This window comes from Vespa crabro, chromosome 2, assembly GCF_910589235.1.
Source record: "Vespa crabro chromosome 2, iyVesCrab1.2, whole genome shotgun sequence".
Lineage (NCBI taxonomy): Eukaryota > Metazoa > Arthropoda > Insecta > Hymenoptera > Vespidae > Vespa > Vespa crabro.
In genome coordinates, this window is record NC_060956.1 from 14,697,562 (window position 1) to 14,716,614 (window position 19,053).

The window sequence follows — 19,053 nt, forward strand, 5'->3', positions numbered from 1 at the left end:
TATATGTATAATATTATATATATGTATATATAATATTATAAAGAAGTAAAGAGAGATACATGTCTCTGAGAAAAAGATTCCTTTCTTTCATTAGCCTGATGTTCACTGTTATCAATTACATATTATATTTATTCTCATATCGGTACGCGTAATCCGATTTGCTCTAATAGCAATTAGAAGAAAATAAAAAAGAAAAAAGAGAAAAATGCAAAACTGGAACGAATTGCAATTTGTCGAGAGGGAAAAAAGACACAAAACGACAGGATAACTATGTTAGCATATTAATAAAAAATAAAAAAAAAATAATAATAATAATAAAAATAATAATAATGATAGTAATACAATAAAATAATAATAATAATAATATTAATAATAGTAATACAATAAAATAATAATAATAATAATAATAATAATAATAATAATAATAATAATAATAATAATAATAATAATTTTCATTATCGTTATTATACAGCGAAATCATATCATTACGGTTAATCGTTTAGACTTTAATAATTAACAAATTAATTAATTGTAGACCGTGATAAAAGTATGCTTCTGATTTGTCAGAAAAATCATTATCAATTTTTTCGAAGACATCCTTTTTTTTCATTCGAATAGGAAAGAGAAAAAAGGATTCTGATATTTCATGTCTATTTAAGGTAAATTACTTTTTTCTTTTTCAAATCCTTTTCTTCTCTTTTTGTTTGGTCGAACGAATCTGTTGCAAAAAAAAATAAGAAAGAAAGAGAGAGAGAGAGAGAGAGAGAGAGAGAGAGAGAGAGAGAGAGAGAGAGAGAGAGAGAGAGAGAGAGAGAGAGAGAGAGAGAAAAAATAAAAAGTACGCTAATAAGAATGCATCGTCTTTCGTGTCTCGTTCTTTTTTCTATCTTCTAAACTATAATGATCCTAATCTCCTGTCATAATCCTGATCGCATTCTTATAGATAGAAATACATAGGAACATGTTTCTTTTTTAGTTGGACGAGTGTAATACAATGGTTCTCGTGACAAGCTTGTATAAGCAAAGATTACTTTAATTCGAGGAAAATTCGCGTGCACATACTCGCATACGCAAGTTCGCTTAAAAGAAAATAATTTACAAATGGCCAAATTTTAAATTAATGTCTAGATCATTCTTTTGATTAGATTGAAGAAAAAAAAGAAAACAATAAATAAATAGAAGTGGAAAGATAAGACAAAATTTTGAATTTATTACTTGGTCGTGTTTCTAAAGCAAGTAAATAAATATAATTATGAGAAAGATGATAAACAAAGAGAAAAGAATGTTGTTTTTATTGAAAATCTTAAAATATTCTTCTCTTGTATTTTTTTTTCTGAAGACTGTATATACCCTCGCACAAATATGTGCGAATCTTTTTCCCTCCTTTTTCTTTCAAAGAAGAAAAAGAGATTCACTTCTTTCAGAGATCTCACGAGTCCACTTGGTGGGAGCAACATTATCTCTTTAGACTTGTAAGAGTTTCACACATATTCGAAATGTATGTATATATATATATATATATATATATATATATATATACATAGAAACGGAACACTTATAAGGTACGGAACCAAACGAAGGCAATCTTAGAAAATATGTGTACATGTATGTATATGTGTATTGTTTAATGATCGCGTGAGTTACGTTTGCGAATATATAATGCTCGACATATGTGTGCATGTGTAGATGTATATGTGAGGAAGACACTTATGGTTGTGTGCATATATACATATATATATATGTATATATATGTTTTACTGATACACGCTGGATGCTCTAAGAAGATATCGCTAAGTGGTTACCGATATACGGAATGGAAGATCAGTCTACAACCACCTGTCCCAGAAGATGGAAGTACTCCTAATCTAATTGCACTTTATATTTTTTTCCTAAGTTCACCATAAAAATCGTTCAGATATTTTTCATGCCTAATCGATAATTGAAGAAGAAGAAGAATGGATCGGATCAAACGAAAAAAACGAAAGAAGAGTGAAAAAAAGGTATCCTCTATTTTGATCAGTTTTATTTATTTTAATTTATCTCTTCCTCTCTCTCTCTCTCTATGTCTTTCTCTGCCTTTCTCTGCCTTTCTCTCTTTTTCTTCTTTAATCAGTAACGTTTTTTCCGTGTTATCGTGTCAATTGTAAGATTTTGTTCATCTTCGAATAAAATAAAAGAGTTGAAATAATTATTAATTTCTATTTTTTTTTATTTATATACTTCTCAAAAGAGATATAGATAAAATCAAAATAATAATAATTATTACAATAATAAAAGAGAACGTTGTATAATCCAATTGTTGGGGATTATCGTTAATTTACACGCGAGTATATTTGATTATGAATGTTGTATGTATTGAAATCAATTTCTGATACGTGCTTGTATTTTATAATTATTGAAAAAATCGTAAAAAACGAATTGTAAAAAGGAAAAAATCGTTAATAATAAATGTCGTTAATAATCTCGACGACAACTTGTTCTCTGAAAAGATCATTCGTTAAAGCCATTAAATGTTTTTCCATTTCGCATTAAATGTCAAATAAAAAGAAAAATCACTTCAATTTAAAAAGAAGACAATGAGAAAAATAAAAAACAAAAAAGGTAGATAAAAGAGACAGACCGTTACCGTTCGCGTTAGAAATGAATTAACACTCTCGATTTGTGCCGGCAATTAAAAGAACAAAGACGCTTTGAGATCAAGTTTGCTTTTCATTCATGAAAACTCCACAATGACCCGTTATTGTCCGAGTATTCATTAACCCAATTTCAGGTGCATTCGTGAAAATGGTCGGACAAAGAATTTTACCTCGCCTTTGTTGTCATTCACTTTTTCATCCATCTTTTATCTTTATTCTAATCTCAGTCATATTACTTTATAATTTAATTATGTATAATAATTTGTGTGGTTGTCATGTGTTTGTTTGGCCAATAATAATGCAGAAATTTTCAGTAAAAAATATTTTGTAAACATTTATATATATATATATATATATATATATATATATATATATATATATATATTTCTTTTTTTTATGGCCCATGATTTTCTATCTCATCTATTTATCTTTGTTTATCTAGCTTAGAAAATTCTGTTAGAACAAAACATTTTATCATAAAATCAGTACGTTTGGTTATGTGTGTATGTATCATATATATCAATGTGTATATCTATATATATAGTGGAGGTAACTTAACGTTTGCTAATCGTAAAGCCTTGCATTCATACACATTGAAATCTTAATCTATCATTGGGTTTATTCTAGATTGCACAGAGCTTATTGTTAGCCGATTAAACTTGTTGCGACAAATGAGATATAATAAATATTCCTACTTGATGTCATAAATTAATTTGTAAATGCACTAGAGCTTACGTTCGATAATTCGAATGCTTCTACGTTAAATTAGATTCTAACGAAGCTTTGTACAAATTCTTGAAGAAATAAGCGTGTCAGATAAGCGTGCGAACGATTCGATGTATCATGGGTTAAAGGTCGATGCATGGATCACGAGACACTGTGTTATTGATAGGAAAATCAGTAACTTGTGAAATAAATCAAAAATGAATTTTTTCAAATATATTAAAAATTATTGAAGTTTGAATATATGTATGATTCGAAGGACAGTCGAGTTAACATTCTAATATCTTATGGAATTAGCTTTTAAAATCTACTATAAAACAATTACCATAATTAACGTTATTATGAGTGAAATTATATCTCAATTATGTTGGCTCTTTTATTTTACAGAAGAAAATTTCTATAATAAATAAATAATTTCAATTGGTAGGAAAATCAGTAACTTGATATAAATCAAAAAAATGTTTTATAAAATAAATAAAAAATTACTGAAATTCGAATATACATATGATTTGAAGGACAGTTGAGTTAATATTTTAATTTATGGTCAAATTAACTCTTAAAAGTTATCAAAAAAAAAAGATCAATATAATTAATATTATCATAGATAGCATTGTACATCGGCATTTTTTAATTTTTATTTTGATAACTAATAAGAAAAAGAAATGAAATAAAAATTCAAACATTTTCTTATTACATAGTATTATGAAATTATGATATTATTATGATCTTTTATTTATTATAAAATAATACAATTTCATAAAAATAATAAAATTATACACGAATTAATTTTGTTGAATATTCGCAAATAAAACATTGAGAATGAAGAAATTTATTTATATTTTTAAAGAAATTTAATTATGTTTCATTCTTTTCTTATCAGGATGAAATTTTACGAATAATTTTTAAGGATTAAGCATTATTAAAATAAACGATCGTATTTCTCTCTCTTTTATTTTTCTATTTATTCTTTTCTTTCGTTATCGGGATCTTTTTTCTATCTGCACAGAAAGTGCTGCTCTCCATCGCAGATCCATGGGACGACAAAGTAGCCAGTGTCAATCCGATTGGACTGGCCGAAAGACGAGGTGTCTCTCTTTCGATATTACCCTCTCATTCTCAGGATATGAATTTTCTTCAAGATTGGCCAATCGTAAGTGGGTCAATGAGAACACCTTCACCTTGGTATAAACCCTCTGCTAAATCTAACACCGATATTGTTACGCAAATACGAAGCGAGAGAGATTCAAATTTTTGGAATTCTCATGAGAGGTACCTCCATTATTTTTTTTATTTTTATTCACGAAAGTTCAGATGGGACAGATGAGAAAGTGAATGAATGTTAAATCGATGAGCTATGTTTATTTTTTGTTTTTCTTTTATTGTTTAAAAAAGTAAGAAAAATTTAATTGTGCCATAAGTAATGTTGGAATTTTCATTATTTTATATTTAATAAATAGGGATAATATTCTTTATTAGTATTTTGTAATAGTATAGTAAAAAATATTATTTATTTAGTGTAGATACTATCATAATATTTTTCAATATATTATTTAATATACTATAAAAAATTAAAATACTATTTATATACTACTACAGCATATAAATAGTGAAACATGTTATAACTAAAACAAAGGCCAATTCTATATGCTTTACTTATATTAGATTATAAATTTTATATTATATTGTTTATAATATTTTTTGATAATATAGTAGAAAAAAATACTAAATATTGTGTGGTTTATTTAAATACAAAATACTGAAAATTCCGATATTACATACTTATTTTCATCCCAATAAAAAAATTGACTTATTTACAGTTCGTCTATTTCAACTAATCCTTTATATAGCATGGGTCAAACAAATATTCAAACATATGCTTTTCGTTATTATTTTTATCGTCATTTTTTTAAATAACAATAACTTCTTTATTTATATATATATATATATAAATATATATTCACAAAATTCGAGACACTTTAATATAATCCTGAAAAAAGATATCTAAATATTTGAAAAATTTATTATTGTAAAATGTTTAATATTTCTTTTTTAGTTTATACTTGAATTTGTTGTTGTTAGGATATCGATCGAGAGGATAGAAAGATCTTTAGAAAATCAAGGAAATATATCGAATAGATCGGAATCGATCGAAAGCAAGACACGAACTGGTGGGTTCGAGCGTTTGCCGTTGAGCGCTCGGGACGACAATAGATTAATCAACGGGAAGCAGGAAATTAGCTGCTATGACTGTTATGACAACGACGACGACGGTGATGGTGACGACGTTACATCGGGAGTGCGAGTGCGTTTTGAGAAGGAAAGATCGCGAAGTCGTTTCGTTGGAGTGCGATCTTGTCATTCGGAGTATGCGAATGTTAACGGATCACAAAGTATAGATCATGAAAAATCAATCGTTGAACCGGAATTTTCTTCGATAAAATTACAATATAAAGAAGGAAATGATCGGGATGTAGAAAAAGAAAATCAAAGATCGTCTAGGAACATTGAACAAAGCGAAACGGAGATCGTTCATCGTTTGGTTGAATCAAGGTCAAGGAATTTTTGTGTCAGCGATTAGTTTTCTTTGGTTTAAAATACGAACGAAAAGAAAAAAAAAAAAAGAAAAAAAATAGAATATTTTGAAAATAAAATAATCATTTCTTTCTTCAGATACAATTTAAAGACTGTTGTGGAAAGACGAGCGAATAGAACAACGTCATGTCGTCGAGATCGGTTGTCCTTGATTTCCAGAGAGATCACTTTCGTAGGTAAGATAATAATATATAATTTATTTTTCTCTTCTTTTCTTTTTGGAAGGAAAATTTTACGTGATTTTTTGTTTGCGTTTCTTATGTTGGTATTAATGCTAAATCTTCGGGTAATCGTGGCTTATTGGGATTGTTTAATATGAGCCAATGAGCGAGCCATAATAAGGGATCGGCTGGTTTCAATTTGCAGCACTGAAAGAAATTTATAAGAAATTATATTTTTTCTTTACTTTTATTTTATTTTATTTTTTAGTTTATTATTTACGATTTTTTTATAAAAAAAATTGTCATAGAATGTCACTCGAAAAAGTATCGAGTCAAGTTCAAGACGTAAAAATATTTACGAAGAAAATTGATGATTGTGATAGACTCGATGCTGGCGTTCGAATAAGCGTTAAGATCGCTAAATTAGATCGATAAAGATCAAATATAATGATTTTTACCAGAACTAAACCTTCCGTGAGAATTGGGTTGATCGTTTCCCACAAATATTCAACGAGTGATTCTCCCATCAGCAACGGTTCAATCACAGCTGTAAGAAGCACGAAGTTAGAAGTCAATATGATAAAATTCTAATTTTGACATCGTCTTACATTCGGGAAAGAAAAAATGTATTTCTTTCTCAGCTTTCTCTCGAGTCAAACTTCCATGTACTGCATTTTTAAAATCTTCACCTCTTCGACCGTATTTTGCTCTTACGCTGTCGGGAAAATATAATCGAGCTTCTGCGACCTAAATAGAACGAAAAGGAGTTACAATCACTTTTCCGAAGTGTCTGAAAGAAGTAACAATGTTTATATTTACATATATTTATAATATATCTCTCATAATGATAACATTAAGCAATTATCAGAAATTAAAGAAATTTGAGATGATAAATTAGGAAAACAGTAATGAAATTATTAGAAATTAAAGAAGTACAAGAAAATAAATTGTTAGATTAGAAAAATTACGAAATTAAATATTAGAGAAATAGAGGAAAAAATATTATTTGAGAGTACAAAGATCAGAAATTAGATGTTAGAAGAACATAAAAAACATGAATAAAGAAAATACAGATTATAAAAATAGGTATGCTATATAAAAAAAAAGAAACAAATAGAGAATATATAGACGAAATTGGAAGAACATAAAAAGAATGTGTTAATTACTTTCATGGGTCCCATAATAAATCTCCAATCATGTACAGCTTGATGCTTAGTTAGCATGAGTACTATGATTGGAGCAGAAGACATGTAAGCAACGAGATGAGCAAACCAGACTTGTCCGTAATTATCCGAATAAAAATCTGACGCTTGCTCGGGTGTTAATTGTAACCAACGCGTTTGACGTATCTCGAAACCTTCCTCGTATATTCGTTCCTCGATTTGTCTTCTGTAAATCATTGCTTCCGGTTTAATGATCGCTAGAGTGTGCTCGATGTCTGCTTCTTTCTCAACTTCATCTGGGAACGTCATGCATGGCTTATAAATGAACGGTGATGGTTCTTCTTCTTCTTCGTTCCCATAATATTTGATGGTTCGTGGACTCACGAATTTGTACTGTGATTAATGAAGAGATTGTTTATTTACATTTTTGGTTTTATGACTTTATATAATCTTGAAGTGATATATACGTGCATCTGTATTTTAAATTATTATTTTTCCATCACGATATTAATCGTTAGTTTATTTTTGAAACGGATTTAAATTATATATTAAAATATAGTATAATTAATACTAACGGTACATTTTATATACTACATAATAGCTGCTATAAGTATTAATATCTATTATAAATTAATGTAGTATTATACTTGTTAAAATATTATATCTATAAATAGACTGCGGATATTTACGAAAATATATATTTTTAGATGAAATAGATAAAGTTATGGAATTTGAGTCAGAAAGTTTTTGTCATTAAGGAATTATAAAACTATAGTTTCTATTTGGCATATTTTTCATATTGAATATGTTTTGCATAAATTAATATTTCATGCTTATATGCATAGATTTTGCATAAGTATATATTTGAGTGACAATCTATCAAAATTGATGATCGATAACATGATCTAATTTGATGTTAATGGTGTATTCACATACAATGAGAAACTAAACATAGACGATAATATGATATACTTATGATAGGTGATGTCACGATGCACATTAATTCTCTGTAATTCAATTGGATTAGTAGTGTCGTTATATCATATTTTTCAATGTTAAATATATAATACATATGGCAATATGATATTTAACGAAATGGATTGACTTCTGTGTAATATAATTATATTGTTACAAAGACTGTTATTACAAGTAATGATCCACAAGATGAAGTCAGTTCGATGAGGAAAAATGATTTTTACAATGATATGTATGAAACTATGGTAGCTATCGACATGCCTCAGTGATACCTTAATGATAAACTATGGAGAGAAATTTCTTTAAAAAGAACACTAATCAATATATTTCAGATGAATCTAAACTGTGAAAAAATTATTTGGAAAATTGTTACAATTTGGCTACTCAAAATATTCAAGAGATTATTGGTAATTGAAGAATATCGCGAAACCGAAAAAACGTAACCTTATTTATTAATTTGTAACAATTATTGTAATTTATTAGCTTGTTAAGCAATTATCAAAAACCATACAACTATTGTTCATGTCGTCAATACAGCAGTAAGAGTCATTATGATCAAATAGAGATGAAGATAAAGTATAATTATTATATATAGTATATATTTGTAAATATATATATATATATATATATATATATATATATATATATATATACAATATATATATATATACAATATATATATACAATATATATATATATATATATACAATATATATATATATATATATATATATATACAATATATATATATATATATATATATATATACAATATATATATACAATATATATATCTATATATACAATATATATATATATATACAATATATATATATATATACAATATATATATATATATACAATATATATATATATATATATATATACAATATATATATATATATATATATATACAATATATATATATATATATATATACAATATATATATATATATACAATATATATATATATATATACAATATATATATATATATATATATATATATATACACAATATATATATATACAATATATATATATATATAGTATATATTTACAATAATTACTCTATAAGAGTATATTATAGTATATATTTATATTTTTATTATACTATAGTATACATATATATATATATATATATATATATATATATATATATATATATGTATATATATATATTTTATTATACTATAATATAAAAAGTAAAAGAAATAAATATAAAATATTTATAATTAAAATACTCATTTGTATAATATATATTATACTATAAGTGTTAATGCTATATATTATTATTATATAAATTTCATATTAGATTGGATTGATCAATAAGTCAAAATTTTTCTTTGTTTCTTATTTAAATAAATAATACAGCATTCAGTATTCTTCCCTGAAAATTTCAAAATTACTTATCGACCAACCCAGTATAATTTTTTTTTTGGACACAACAATATATAGGATCATAGTTAATTTTGCGATTTGTGTTAATCATATTATCTCTTACCAATCGACTCGAGTTGCTGGAATACTCAGACAACGAGAGTTGTTGCAACGAATTGCAACATATTACGTCGTTTGCATTTGATTCTTTCTGTAAAAATTCAATCCCATCTTTTTTATCATTCAAGTCATCATTTATACTATAAACCTCGATATTTTTTCCCGGTCTATAAGGTTTCTGACATTTTTCAAAAAGAGTCACCATTTTTGGTGTTCCCTTTTCATCGTCTTTCTCTGTTGTACAATCGCACATCTTTTCTTTTAAGATTTATTCACAATAATTACATATTCTTAATTTTTCTTTTTTTTTTATCGCAATTAAATCTTGTAATATTCGGTCGAGAGAATTTGAGTTTAAAAAAATGCTTTTTGAAGAATGGCTTCATATCAAGTTAACGATGCGAAGTTAAATGCGATTAGAGAAGCATGCTTAGATTATGGCAACGAGTAGAAGAGAAACTCTTTGATCTTGCCGCGCATTGTTATAGCCATGGTCGTCGTTGTCGGTTGGCTACCGACACAGTGTGTATTTTTTTTTTGCGAAAGTTTACAGAGCGATAGTACGCCAGACTTTCGTGTGCTTTCGCTGCATCTGATATATACTAGAACAAAATACATACAGTTGTTAATTTAAATATTTATTGACACATTATTTATTTGATGATTTTAGTTCTTAAAGTGTTTACGAAGGGAATAAATTACTTTATTTTTTATGAGATAAAAATCATCAAATAGTACAACGGTTTGTTAATAAATATGTATTATTATTTATTTATTTTATGATTATAGTTGTTTAAATAAAATACAAGTGGTTAAATGAGATTCTCAGATAAGAATATTATAAATGGAAGAATAAAAGAATTTTGGTTTAAAAATACTTCGTAAAAAAATGAGTCTATTACATATAAATTTTATAAATTTTATTTTAAATTATTGTTTTGATATAACTTAAGTATCATTTTTTGATAATATTGCGAATACTAAAATTTAAATGTTATCGATAAAATTTATAATCGTCAAAGATAAGACAGTTTTATTTAATTTTTTTCGCTAAAGGGAATGGAACATGACAATAATTATTTTAAATTTTCAGATAGTACGAATGCGAAGGAAATCGATGGAACAACGGAGACGAGTTTCAGACCGAATGAAAATTTTGTACAATTAACAAACACATTTAACGATTCTACGAAGGAAGAAAATATTTCGCAAAAAACGGGAATATCTGCAGCGAGAATTAGAAAAACGAGTATATCGATGCCGAGCAAATTGGACGAGATGGATGATCTTCGTATAGATGATCGAAAGGTAATTCTCTCTCTCTCTCTCTCTTTTTAAAATTCACTATGCCTGATAAAGTTATTTATGGTACATATATTCGTTACAATATTATGTAATAGCGAATATTTAGCTATAGAGTGTCACGAAAAATTATTTAATATTTATACTAAAATTTCGATAAATTTTATAACTAACTCATCTTAGGATTGGTAAATTTCGATTTCAATTTGCAGGATGCACGTAAAACAAAACAGATTTAACAATTGTATAGAAGTATATGTTATTTTTCCATAAAATAATTCTATAAAAAAGATCATACATAATTATATTTATATATATTTATTTGTATATTATATATATTATATATATTTACATATATTTATATAAGCTTATTAATATTTTCTATAACTGCTACGACAAAATACTATTTCATTTTATTAACACAGTTTAATATATTTTTTTTTAATTATCGATATACTCGATATTACCGATATACTTGTTATTCGAATTTAAATAACATATGAACTATATATATTTTTTCCATAAACCAGATATATTTATTTTCCATAAATCACATATATCCATAAATGTTTATAAAATATCTAAATACATAACAAACAATATAATTATCTATCGCTGTATAATAATCAGCCGTAATCGTTTTATTTTAAAATAATGAAAATTTACAATATCCATTTTCAAATTTTTTTTATACCGTCAATATTTGAGTAACTTCAAAAATTCAAAATAAGACGATCTTATTATTTTACTATTTCCATATTTATCTTTTCAATTCGTCACAATACTTTCCAAAATGAAACAATAACATCGTGTGTATCCTTGACCATTTAGTCATCATTGTCAGTATATATAAACACGAGAATAGCAAAGTCACAAAACATATTTACGTGATAGATTTCTCATAGTTATTATTACAAAAATAAGTTTAGTTTTAAATTCGTTCGATCGAAGATCACATTCGTCCTTGCACGAATCTTCATTTTTTATTTATACGGCGCATTTCAATCTTAAACGTATAAATACTTACATATACAAGTACATATATTTACGAAATTAAAAACGTGATTTCCAAACACAGTCTCACTTTCTCATCATTAATCTAAGTATTCTAATCGAGTTTTTATATGAACGACAAGTCCTTGAGAGCGGTGGAGAAACAACCGCTTTTAATTTCCATGAACAAAGAAGATGGCGAGGATTGTAATTATAACTCGATATGGGCTTTCGATAAGTTCGAAACCAAAACTAGGTTGGAAGCTATATATGAGGTGGGTTTAGAACGTCGTTAGATTCATGATGAGGAAATAACATATACAAACTGAGCCCAAAGTTTCTCAATGATTTTAAAAATCAATTATTCTTTATGAGATTTTTTAATTTTAATTTTTATAATAGTTTTAATCTTTTTCTCAAATTGTAAGTAATAAACTGCAAGCTAGACTTGTAAGACTCAATTGAAACAAAATTGGCCTAAAAAGTTTCGATAAAGAATAATTGATTTTTAATATCACCTAGTAACATTTAGCATTCTACTGTTATATTATGTATCTTAAATATAATTAATGTTTTTCTTTTCAATCGATTCTCTGTTTCATAAATAAATCAAGACTTTTGTTTAAAACATTTTTTTAGTGGATTAAATAAGTCATATTGATTGTAAAACTGATTTATTAAATTTAAACATTTTAAATATTGAAAAGATAAATTTTTCATTGATTATACAATCAGTGATTTGAAAATTATTTAATTTATATATTAAATAATATATTAAATATATTAGATCACTAGAAATATATTATTATATTATACATAAGTAAGAGTTAAAATAAAATATAAAACAATAATAATAAATTTCAATATATATATTTTTTTTCGACCATAAAAGTAATCAATAACAAAAAATAATACTATTACGAAATAATATATATGGACGATTGGTTGATGATAAAAAAATGTTCAATATTAATGGAAAAATACCCGGTATGTACATACTTGTTTCTATATCCGTTATTTCTTTTTTGTAAATATTTACAAAATTTGTTATTATCTAATTATTAAACCAAAGACGTCAAAAAATCTTCTGCGTAAGAAATTTTTTTCCCGTGTAAAAATTTGTTTTTCTTTCATGAAAAATGAACGAAGTAAAAGAAAAAAAAATTACATCTCGAATTTGATAATATTATCTTCAAAGTATAAAATCTGTCAAAGTGTGTTCTTTCAATTATGCAACACTTAACATCCTTCAACCATGTTAATGCAGGATCTTTGAATGCGTAGATGCAACGTTAGCGCAAAGTTCACGTGTATTAGTTGTTCGTGTTCGTTGGAGTGACAAGCAACTCGTTTTTTCCCGTCTCGTAAATTCTACGCAGGAAGTCTGGCCAGCTTGTAAATCGTCTTTAAGAGAGAAAGAGTGTATATGTGTGTGTGTGTGTGTGTGTGTGTGTGAGAGAGAGAGAGAGAGAGAGAGAGAGAGAGAAAGAAATAAGGTCGCGATCAAAGTGGGAGTGGGAAGAATTGAGACATGAAGAAGGACACAAATAAAACTTACTCGGTGATAACGATTCGTCGATCTTCGGTTCGAGTTTTTTACTTTCCATATCTCTATCCCATCGATCGAGATCGATTTCTTTATCTAAATAATTTAATCATGACAAAAAATATTATAGTTTAAAGTAAAACTATTTAATATTAGAAATGAATTTGACAAGTTTTTTGAACAACAAATTTATATTTATTTATTTAGAATTTTTTGTTTTTTTTTTATTATTTTATTGTTGCTTATTTTATCGTATAATTAATAAATAAGAGATAGTAATTCCTTTATTTAATATTTTTTAAAGTAATTTTATAAATAAGATGTGATTGTTATTTTCACGAATGTTTGATAAATTCCAAAGAATTTTTCTCATTTATTTGTCTTTATATATGTATATATATATATATATATATATATATATATATATATATATATATATAATTTTATCTTTGATAATTACTCAGGTGTGTTCTTCCAGGGTACTGCATCAAAGTTTACAAGAGCCGAGAGTGACAGTAGCAGTGTGACTTTCAGCAACAGTTGCTCGACACCAAATGGAAGCTCTCTCGGTTCTGAAACGGAAGAGGAAGCCAATGACGAGGAATTAGCAAAGTATGTGTTTAATATATCGATATATATATATCTTTTTTCAAGTGACCTTAAGAATGTTTTTTTCCAATGAGAAACACGCGTTTACCATTTTACCGATGCTCTTACCGTACCTCGATTTTCACTGAAAGTGGATTTATCCGGTTTTCTTTCGATCTGTCTGTGTGTGTGTTTGTGTGTATATATATTTATGCACGCATGTGTTTCGTTTAGAATGTGCGAAAGCGTTCTTGAAAACGTAATTATAAAAACTAAAGAAAAAATTAAAGAACCAGTTTAATAGGACGATTTGAGAGAAATAAAACATTATTAATTATCAAAACCAACGTTTTGATCGATGATCAAGTTCTTCGAATAAATTAAAAATTAATTAAAAATTAATTATAATGAATAATAAATTAGAGTTAGTTAATTAATATTTTAAATTGTAAGTTAGTAGAATAAAATGGACGTAAACAAGTTTTTAATTTAATTACATTATTCCTGTTTTATATATATATATATATATATATATATATATATATATATATATATATATATATATATACATAAGAAAATATGTAATTCAATAACATTATTCGTGTTTTAAGACGAATTAAAAAATATATAGATAAAAAAGCATTTAATTTAATAAAATTATTCGTTCTAAAATGAATTAGAAAATACATGGATTCTTTTTATCGATTGTTCGATTTTATTAGTTAAAATGATTTAACGTAAACGATTTGTCCGTAAGTGTAGTAATACTTTACTACTAAGTGTAGTAAAACTATAATAATAAAGAGTTCAATTTTCCATCGAATGAAGATATAAAAACGAGTTTACAGTCGTGAACGGGTTTGGATTCGCTCGAATTACCTATTGAGTGTTCAAGGCCATTCGGAGGATCATCGAGACGAGTTCGACCTCCTTTATATCGCCCGAGGGTTATCACTAGTCTCTTACTCTCGGAGTCTTTTCCCCGCATACGAGAAAATCGACAGTCGAGTCTCGTACATACGTGACAAACGTTTACTGTTCTCATTTAATCTAGTTACAGTATTTCTCTTGTTTTACTTATTCCCGATGCATTTGTTACAAATGATCGGAAATTTGACGATGATAAGATCAAGCAGAGTTTCGCAAGTTTATTTCGATCATTCTTGTCGATGTTTATTAAAATAATTGTGTTATCATATTTTTTTTTTTTTCTTATTTTCATTTTGTATAACGTGACTTCATCGATCAGTTTTTAAAATAGATGAGATCATTTAATTAAAGCTAAAAAGTTCGACTACCATAAGACGCAAGTGAAAAAAAAAGATCTATCAAAATGATGCCTAGATACGATGTTGGAAGTGCGATTTCATTACAGAGGTACAGCTCAAGTGTGTTGTTATTATTGTTATTGACAGAAAAAGTATTTGGTTAGTTGATAAGTAATTTCGGGATTTTTAATATTTCATATCTAAACAAATTATATTAATTTTCTTTTTACCATAAATATTATTACCAGTATTATAACATTAAAATAATTTGTTTAAATCTAAATAAATCGACACTAGTATTTTATTATATTGTATAAATATTATTATTAATGTTATGGTATTGAAATAATTTGTTTTTGTTAGAATCTAAATAAATTATATTAAATATGATATAAATAATTATATAATATCTTAATAAACAGCATTAGTATTTTATTATATTACGAAAGTAAATATTATTTAGTATTAATACTATAGTATTCAAATGATTTATGCATTTTTGTCTAAATTCAAATAAATCATATTAAATATAATATAAATAATTATATATATTATTAATTATGCTCTATCTCTTCTATAATAATATATTAATATATTAATCAATATTATATTATATTAGAGAATATATTGTATTGTATAATAAAATATTCATATTATTTATTTAGTTATAAAATCCAAAAAATTGTGAAATTACTTACTGACCAATTCAATAAATTGTCAAATTTCGCAGAAATGTGAAAATTATTTAATATTACTATTTTCTTTGTGAAGAATACCATTGCAAGCACCTCCAAGAAGAAAGAGTAGAGCTGCATCACCATCTATGTCACAAAAGCTTGGTAACGAACCCATAGATCTCCCAGGTGGAGCACAAAGTACCAATTCGACAATTACCAGTGTTAATAGTATAAGCAGCTTGCTCAAAGAAAAACTTCAATTGTCAATTCCACAAGCTTTACGAAGTAGTAAAAAACGACAAAATGCGGACTACAGGTATTTACATTATATGCTATGTACATTTACATTATTTTGTTGATTGTATTTTCAATATCGATTTTTATTTTTAATATGATTTGTAGACTCCGATCGTTCGTTGGAATATTATTTCTATGTGTGGTCTTCCTCGTTGGATTTGCCCACATTTATTACACGCAACATGTTCTACAAAGAGCATACTTTGACAAGTTCAGGTAAGTATTTTAATTTTTTCATTCACTTCAAATATATAGATATTCGATCAAATTATCGATATATTCGTACAAATTTTACGAGGAAGTAAGTACTTAATGGGTTTAATAAGGGTTATTTTCTAATAATGATTTAACAATATCATTTTTCGAGGAGAGATAAATAAAAATGATATTTTATTGTCTCTGTATCGCTTCCGTTCTCTCTCTTTTTTAGATTCAATAAGAATGAACGAGTGATGCACGTGTACAGTAGTACCGGTTCAGAAATTATTGCTGCTCGATTGGGAGAAGGTATACCAGCTAATACAGGAGTCTTTCCTTGTCTACCACATCATCAACGACAAGATTCGGTCTGTCTTGAATGGCTACAACAAACGCGTCTTTATTTAGCTCATACAAAACGCGAGGACATGCATTGTTATCATGTCACTTGGCAGAGTTTGAGTCCTTATTATAATCCAAAAGATTGTTTTGATTGGTCGACGAAAAGAGGACATTGGTATGGTGCAGGACAGATTCAAAGTATGTCATATCCTTTGGAACGTGGCCGATTAGATCTGAGCCCTTTCATAACCGGTGATATCAGGAAACATTCTTTCGGTAACGTTTTGAAGAGATATTTTCTCAACTCGAAAGGAGCCACCATTTTAATAGATCCCGAAACGCCTCTTTATGTTTCCATCAATGCCAATCGTAGTAATGACTTTTGTCTCCAGGCCAAGCACGATGCTTTTGCCTATATCAATCATCTAACGCCAATGCCACAATTAAATTATACCATTTGTGCTACCGACAACATGAAGAACCTTCACTCGTCCATGGCAGAGAAATCTTTATGGGATGGATTGAAACCAGATGAGTTGCATGCCGTTCATTCTCTTCTTTCCGAACCAGTCTGGCAAATTTCACCGACCAACGAAGCCGCAATTTATAATTATACCGAAGACGTCATAGCTTTGGGCTTTTTACGTCAAGGTCATGTATTACTGAGCGAGGAGTGGCAACCCAGTCCAGGTGACTTCGTTTTAGACGAAGATCGTTTTCCATCGATGGAAGAAACTATTAATATCATTCATCGGCGTGGTTTCCGAATCGTTTTTAGCATTCAACCATTTATATCTACGGAGTCGATAAACTTCAAGGATGCTGTGGCTAACAGGCTCTTGATCTCGGAAAGAGGCAGCGATCCAAGGATTCCAGCTTTGACCAGGCATATTCTCTTAATTTTAATTACTGATAAAAAATCTGTGTCTTTTATTCGCTTATTTTTAATTTTTTTTATTTTTTCTTTTTAGATACAAGCAGAGCAACAGCGCTGGTGTTTTGGATATTACTAATAACAAAACTTTACCATGGCTTCAAGCGAAATTAGAAAGTTTAATTACGAAGTACCATGTTGATTCCTTCTACCTTGATCTAGGCACCGCACAAGACATGCCGCATTATTATAAATGCGAGCAAGCTTTAACAAATCCCGATCATTATAAAACGATCTTCACTAAATCGATTTTAGGATTAATTCCAGTGATCGGTGTCTCTAGTGCTATATCTAGACCCAGGGCACCGGTCTTCGTATCTCTACCACCTTTCTCTTCCTCTTGGAAGGCTATCAAAACTGTAATACCAACCGTTCTGAGTTATGGAATGATCGGTTATCCGTTTATAATGCCAGGTGCTGTAGGTGGTGATGTAGCTTTACCTATGTCTGACGATAACCCTGACAATGATTTTGAGGTCAATCTCCCAGACAAAGAACTATACGTTAGATGGCTCCAATTGTCTACCTTCTTACCTGTTATACGTTTCACACATTTACCCAGTAAATATTCTGATGATTCGGTTTTAGAAATAGCGAAGAGGTTAACGACATTGAGACAAAAAACGGTGACGCCGTTATTAAAAAAATATGCGAATGAAACTTTAGACACAGGCTTGCCGATTATTAGACCTCTTTGGATGTTGGATCCAGCTGATCCAGCTTGTCACGTAGTTGTTGATGAATTTTCCGTAGGTGAAGAATTGATCGTAGCACCTATACTCTATTCGGGTAGTAGACAGAGAGAAGTGTATCTACCTGCTGGTGTTTGGAGAGATGGTATAGATGGTAGTCTTAGAAAGGGATCGAGATGGATTCATAATTACAGAGTAGCTGAAGATAAAGTGGCCTATTTCGTTAAGATGCCGGACAATACCAGGTTCTAAAGTCGATTCAAATCGATTCCAAAAAATTATCATTACTACATCGTCCGAAATATGAATGAAGTTATTGTAAATCGATTGATATTTAATAAACATAATAAATCGTTTTCCGTTTTTACTCTTGTTTTGTTCTTTTTTTCCTTTCTTTAAATTCTCAAGCATCACATAAAAAGTGTTCTTTTTTGTTTACCTCAATTTACATTAAAAACTTACCTCCTT

The 19,053-nt window shown here is 27.7% G+C and overlaps 2 protein-coding genes across 6 annotated transcripts; one reads left to right on the forward strand and one right to left on the reverse strand.

Moving 5' to 3' along the window:
• The first annotated feature begins 1,820 nt into the window (after nucleotides 1-1,820).
• Nucleotides 1,821-18,952, forward strand: LOC124421817 (myogenesis-regulating glycosidase). 5 transcript variants are annotated; one of them, XM_046957453.1, is made up of 10 exons: nucleotides 1,821-2,000; nucleotides 4,366-4,628; nucleotides 5,439-5,909; nucleotides 6,030-6,127; nucleotides 10,842-11,056; nucleotides 14,068-14,201; nucleotides 16,217-16,438; nucleotides 16,525-16,635; nucleotides 16,850-17,845; nucleotides 17,931-18,952. In XM_046957453.1, the coding sequence occupies exons 1-10, from the start codon at nucleotides 1,956-1,958 to the stop codon at nucleotides 18,835-18,837; spliced, it is 3,462 nt and encodes a 1,153-aa protein (XP_046813409.1). In that variant the 5' UTR covers nucleotides 1,821-1,955; the 3' UTR covers nucleotides 18,838-18,952. The 5 variants fall into 5 exon arrangements, with proteins under 5 accessions (XP_046813409.1, XP_046813410.1, XP_046813413.1 ...); XM_046957454.1 differs by lacking the exons at nucleotides 1,821-2,000; nucleotides 4,366-4,628; nucleotides 5,439-5,909; nucleotides 6,030-6,127; nucleotides 10,842-11,056 and adding an exon at nucleotides 11,829-12,318; XM_046957457.1 differs by lacking the exons at nucleotides 1,821-2,000; nucleotides 4,366-4,628; nucleotides 5,439-5,909; nucleotides 6,030-6,127; nucleotides 10,842-11,056 and adding an exon at nucleotides 13,416-13,438.
• Nucleotides 6,138-7,765, reverse strand: LOC124421824 (nucleoside diphosphate kinase homolog 5-like). The gene is made up of 4 exons (XM_046957467.1): nucleotides 7,279-7,765; nucleotides 6,721-6,859; nucleotides 6,571-6,659; nucleotides 6,138-6,319 (listed from the first exon to the last, which is right to left on the reverse strand). Exons 1-4 carry the CDS (start codon nucleotides 7,582-7,584, stop codon nucleotides 6,209-6,211), a joined length of 645 nt encoding a protein of 214 aa, XP_046813423.1. The 5' UTR covers nucleotides 7,585-7,765; the 3' UTR covers nucleotides 6,138-6,208.
• Nucleotides 18,953-19,053: the final 101 nt, after the last annotated feature.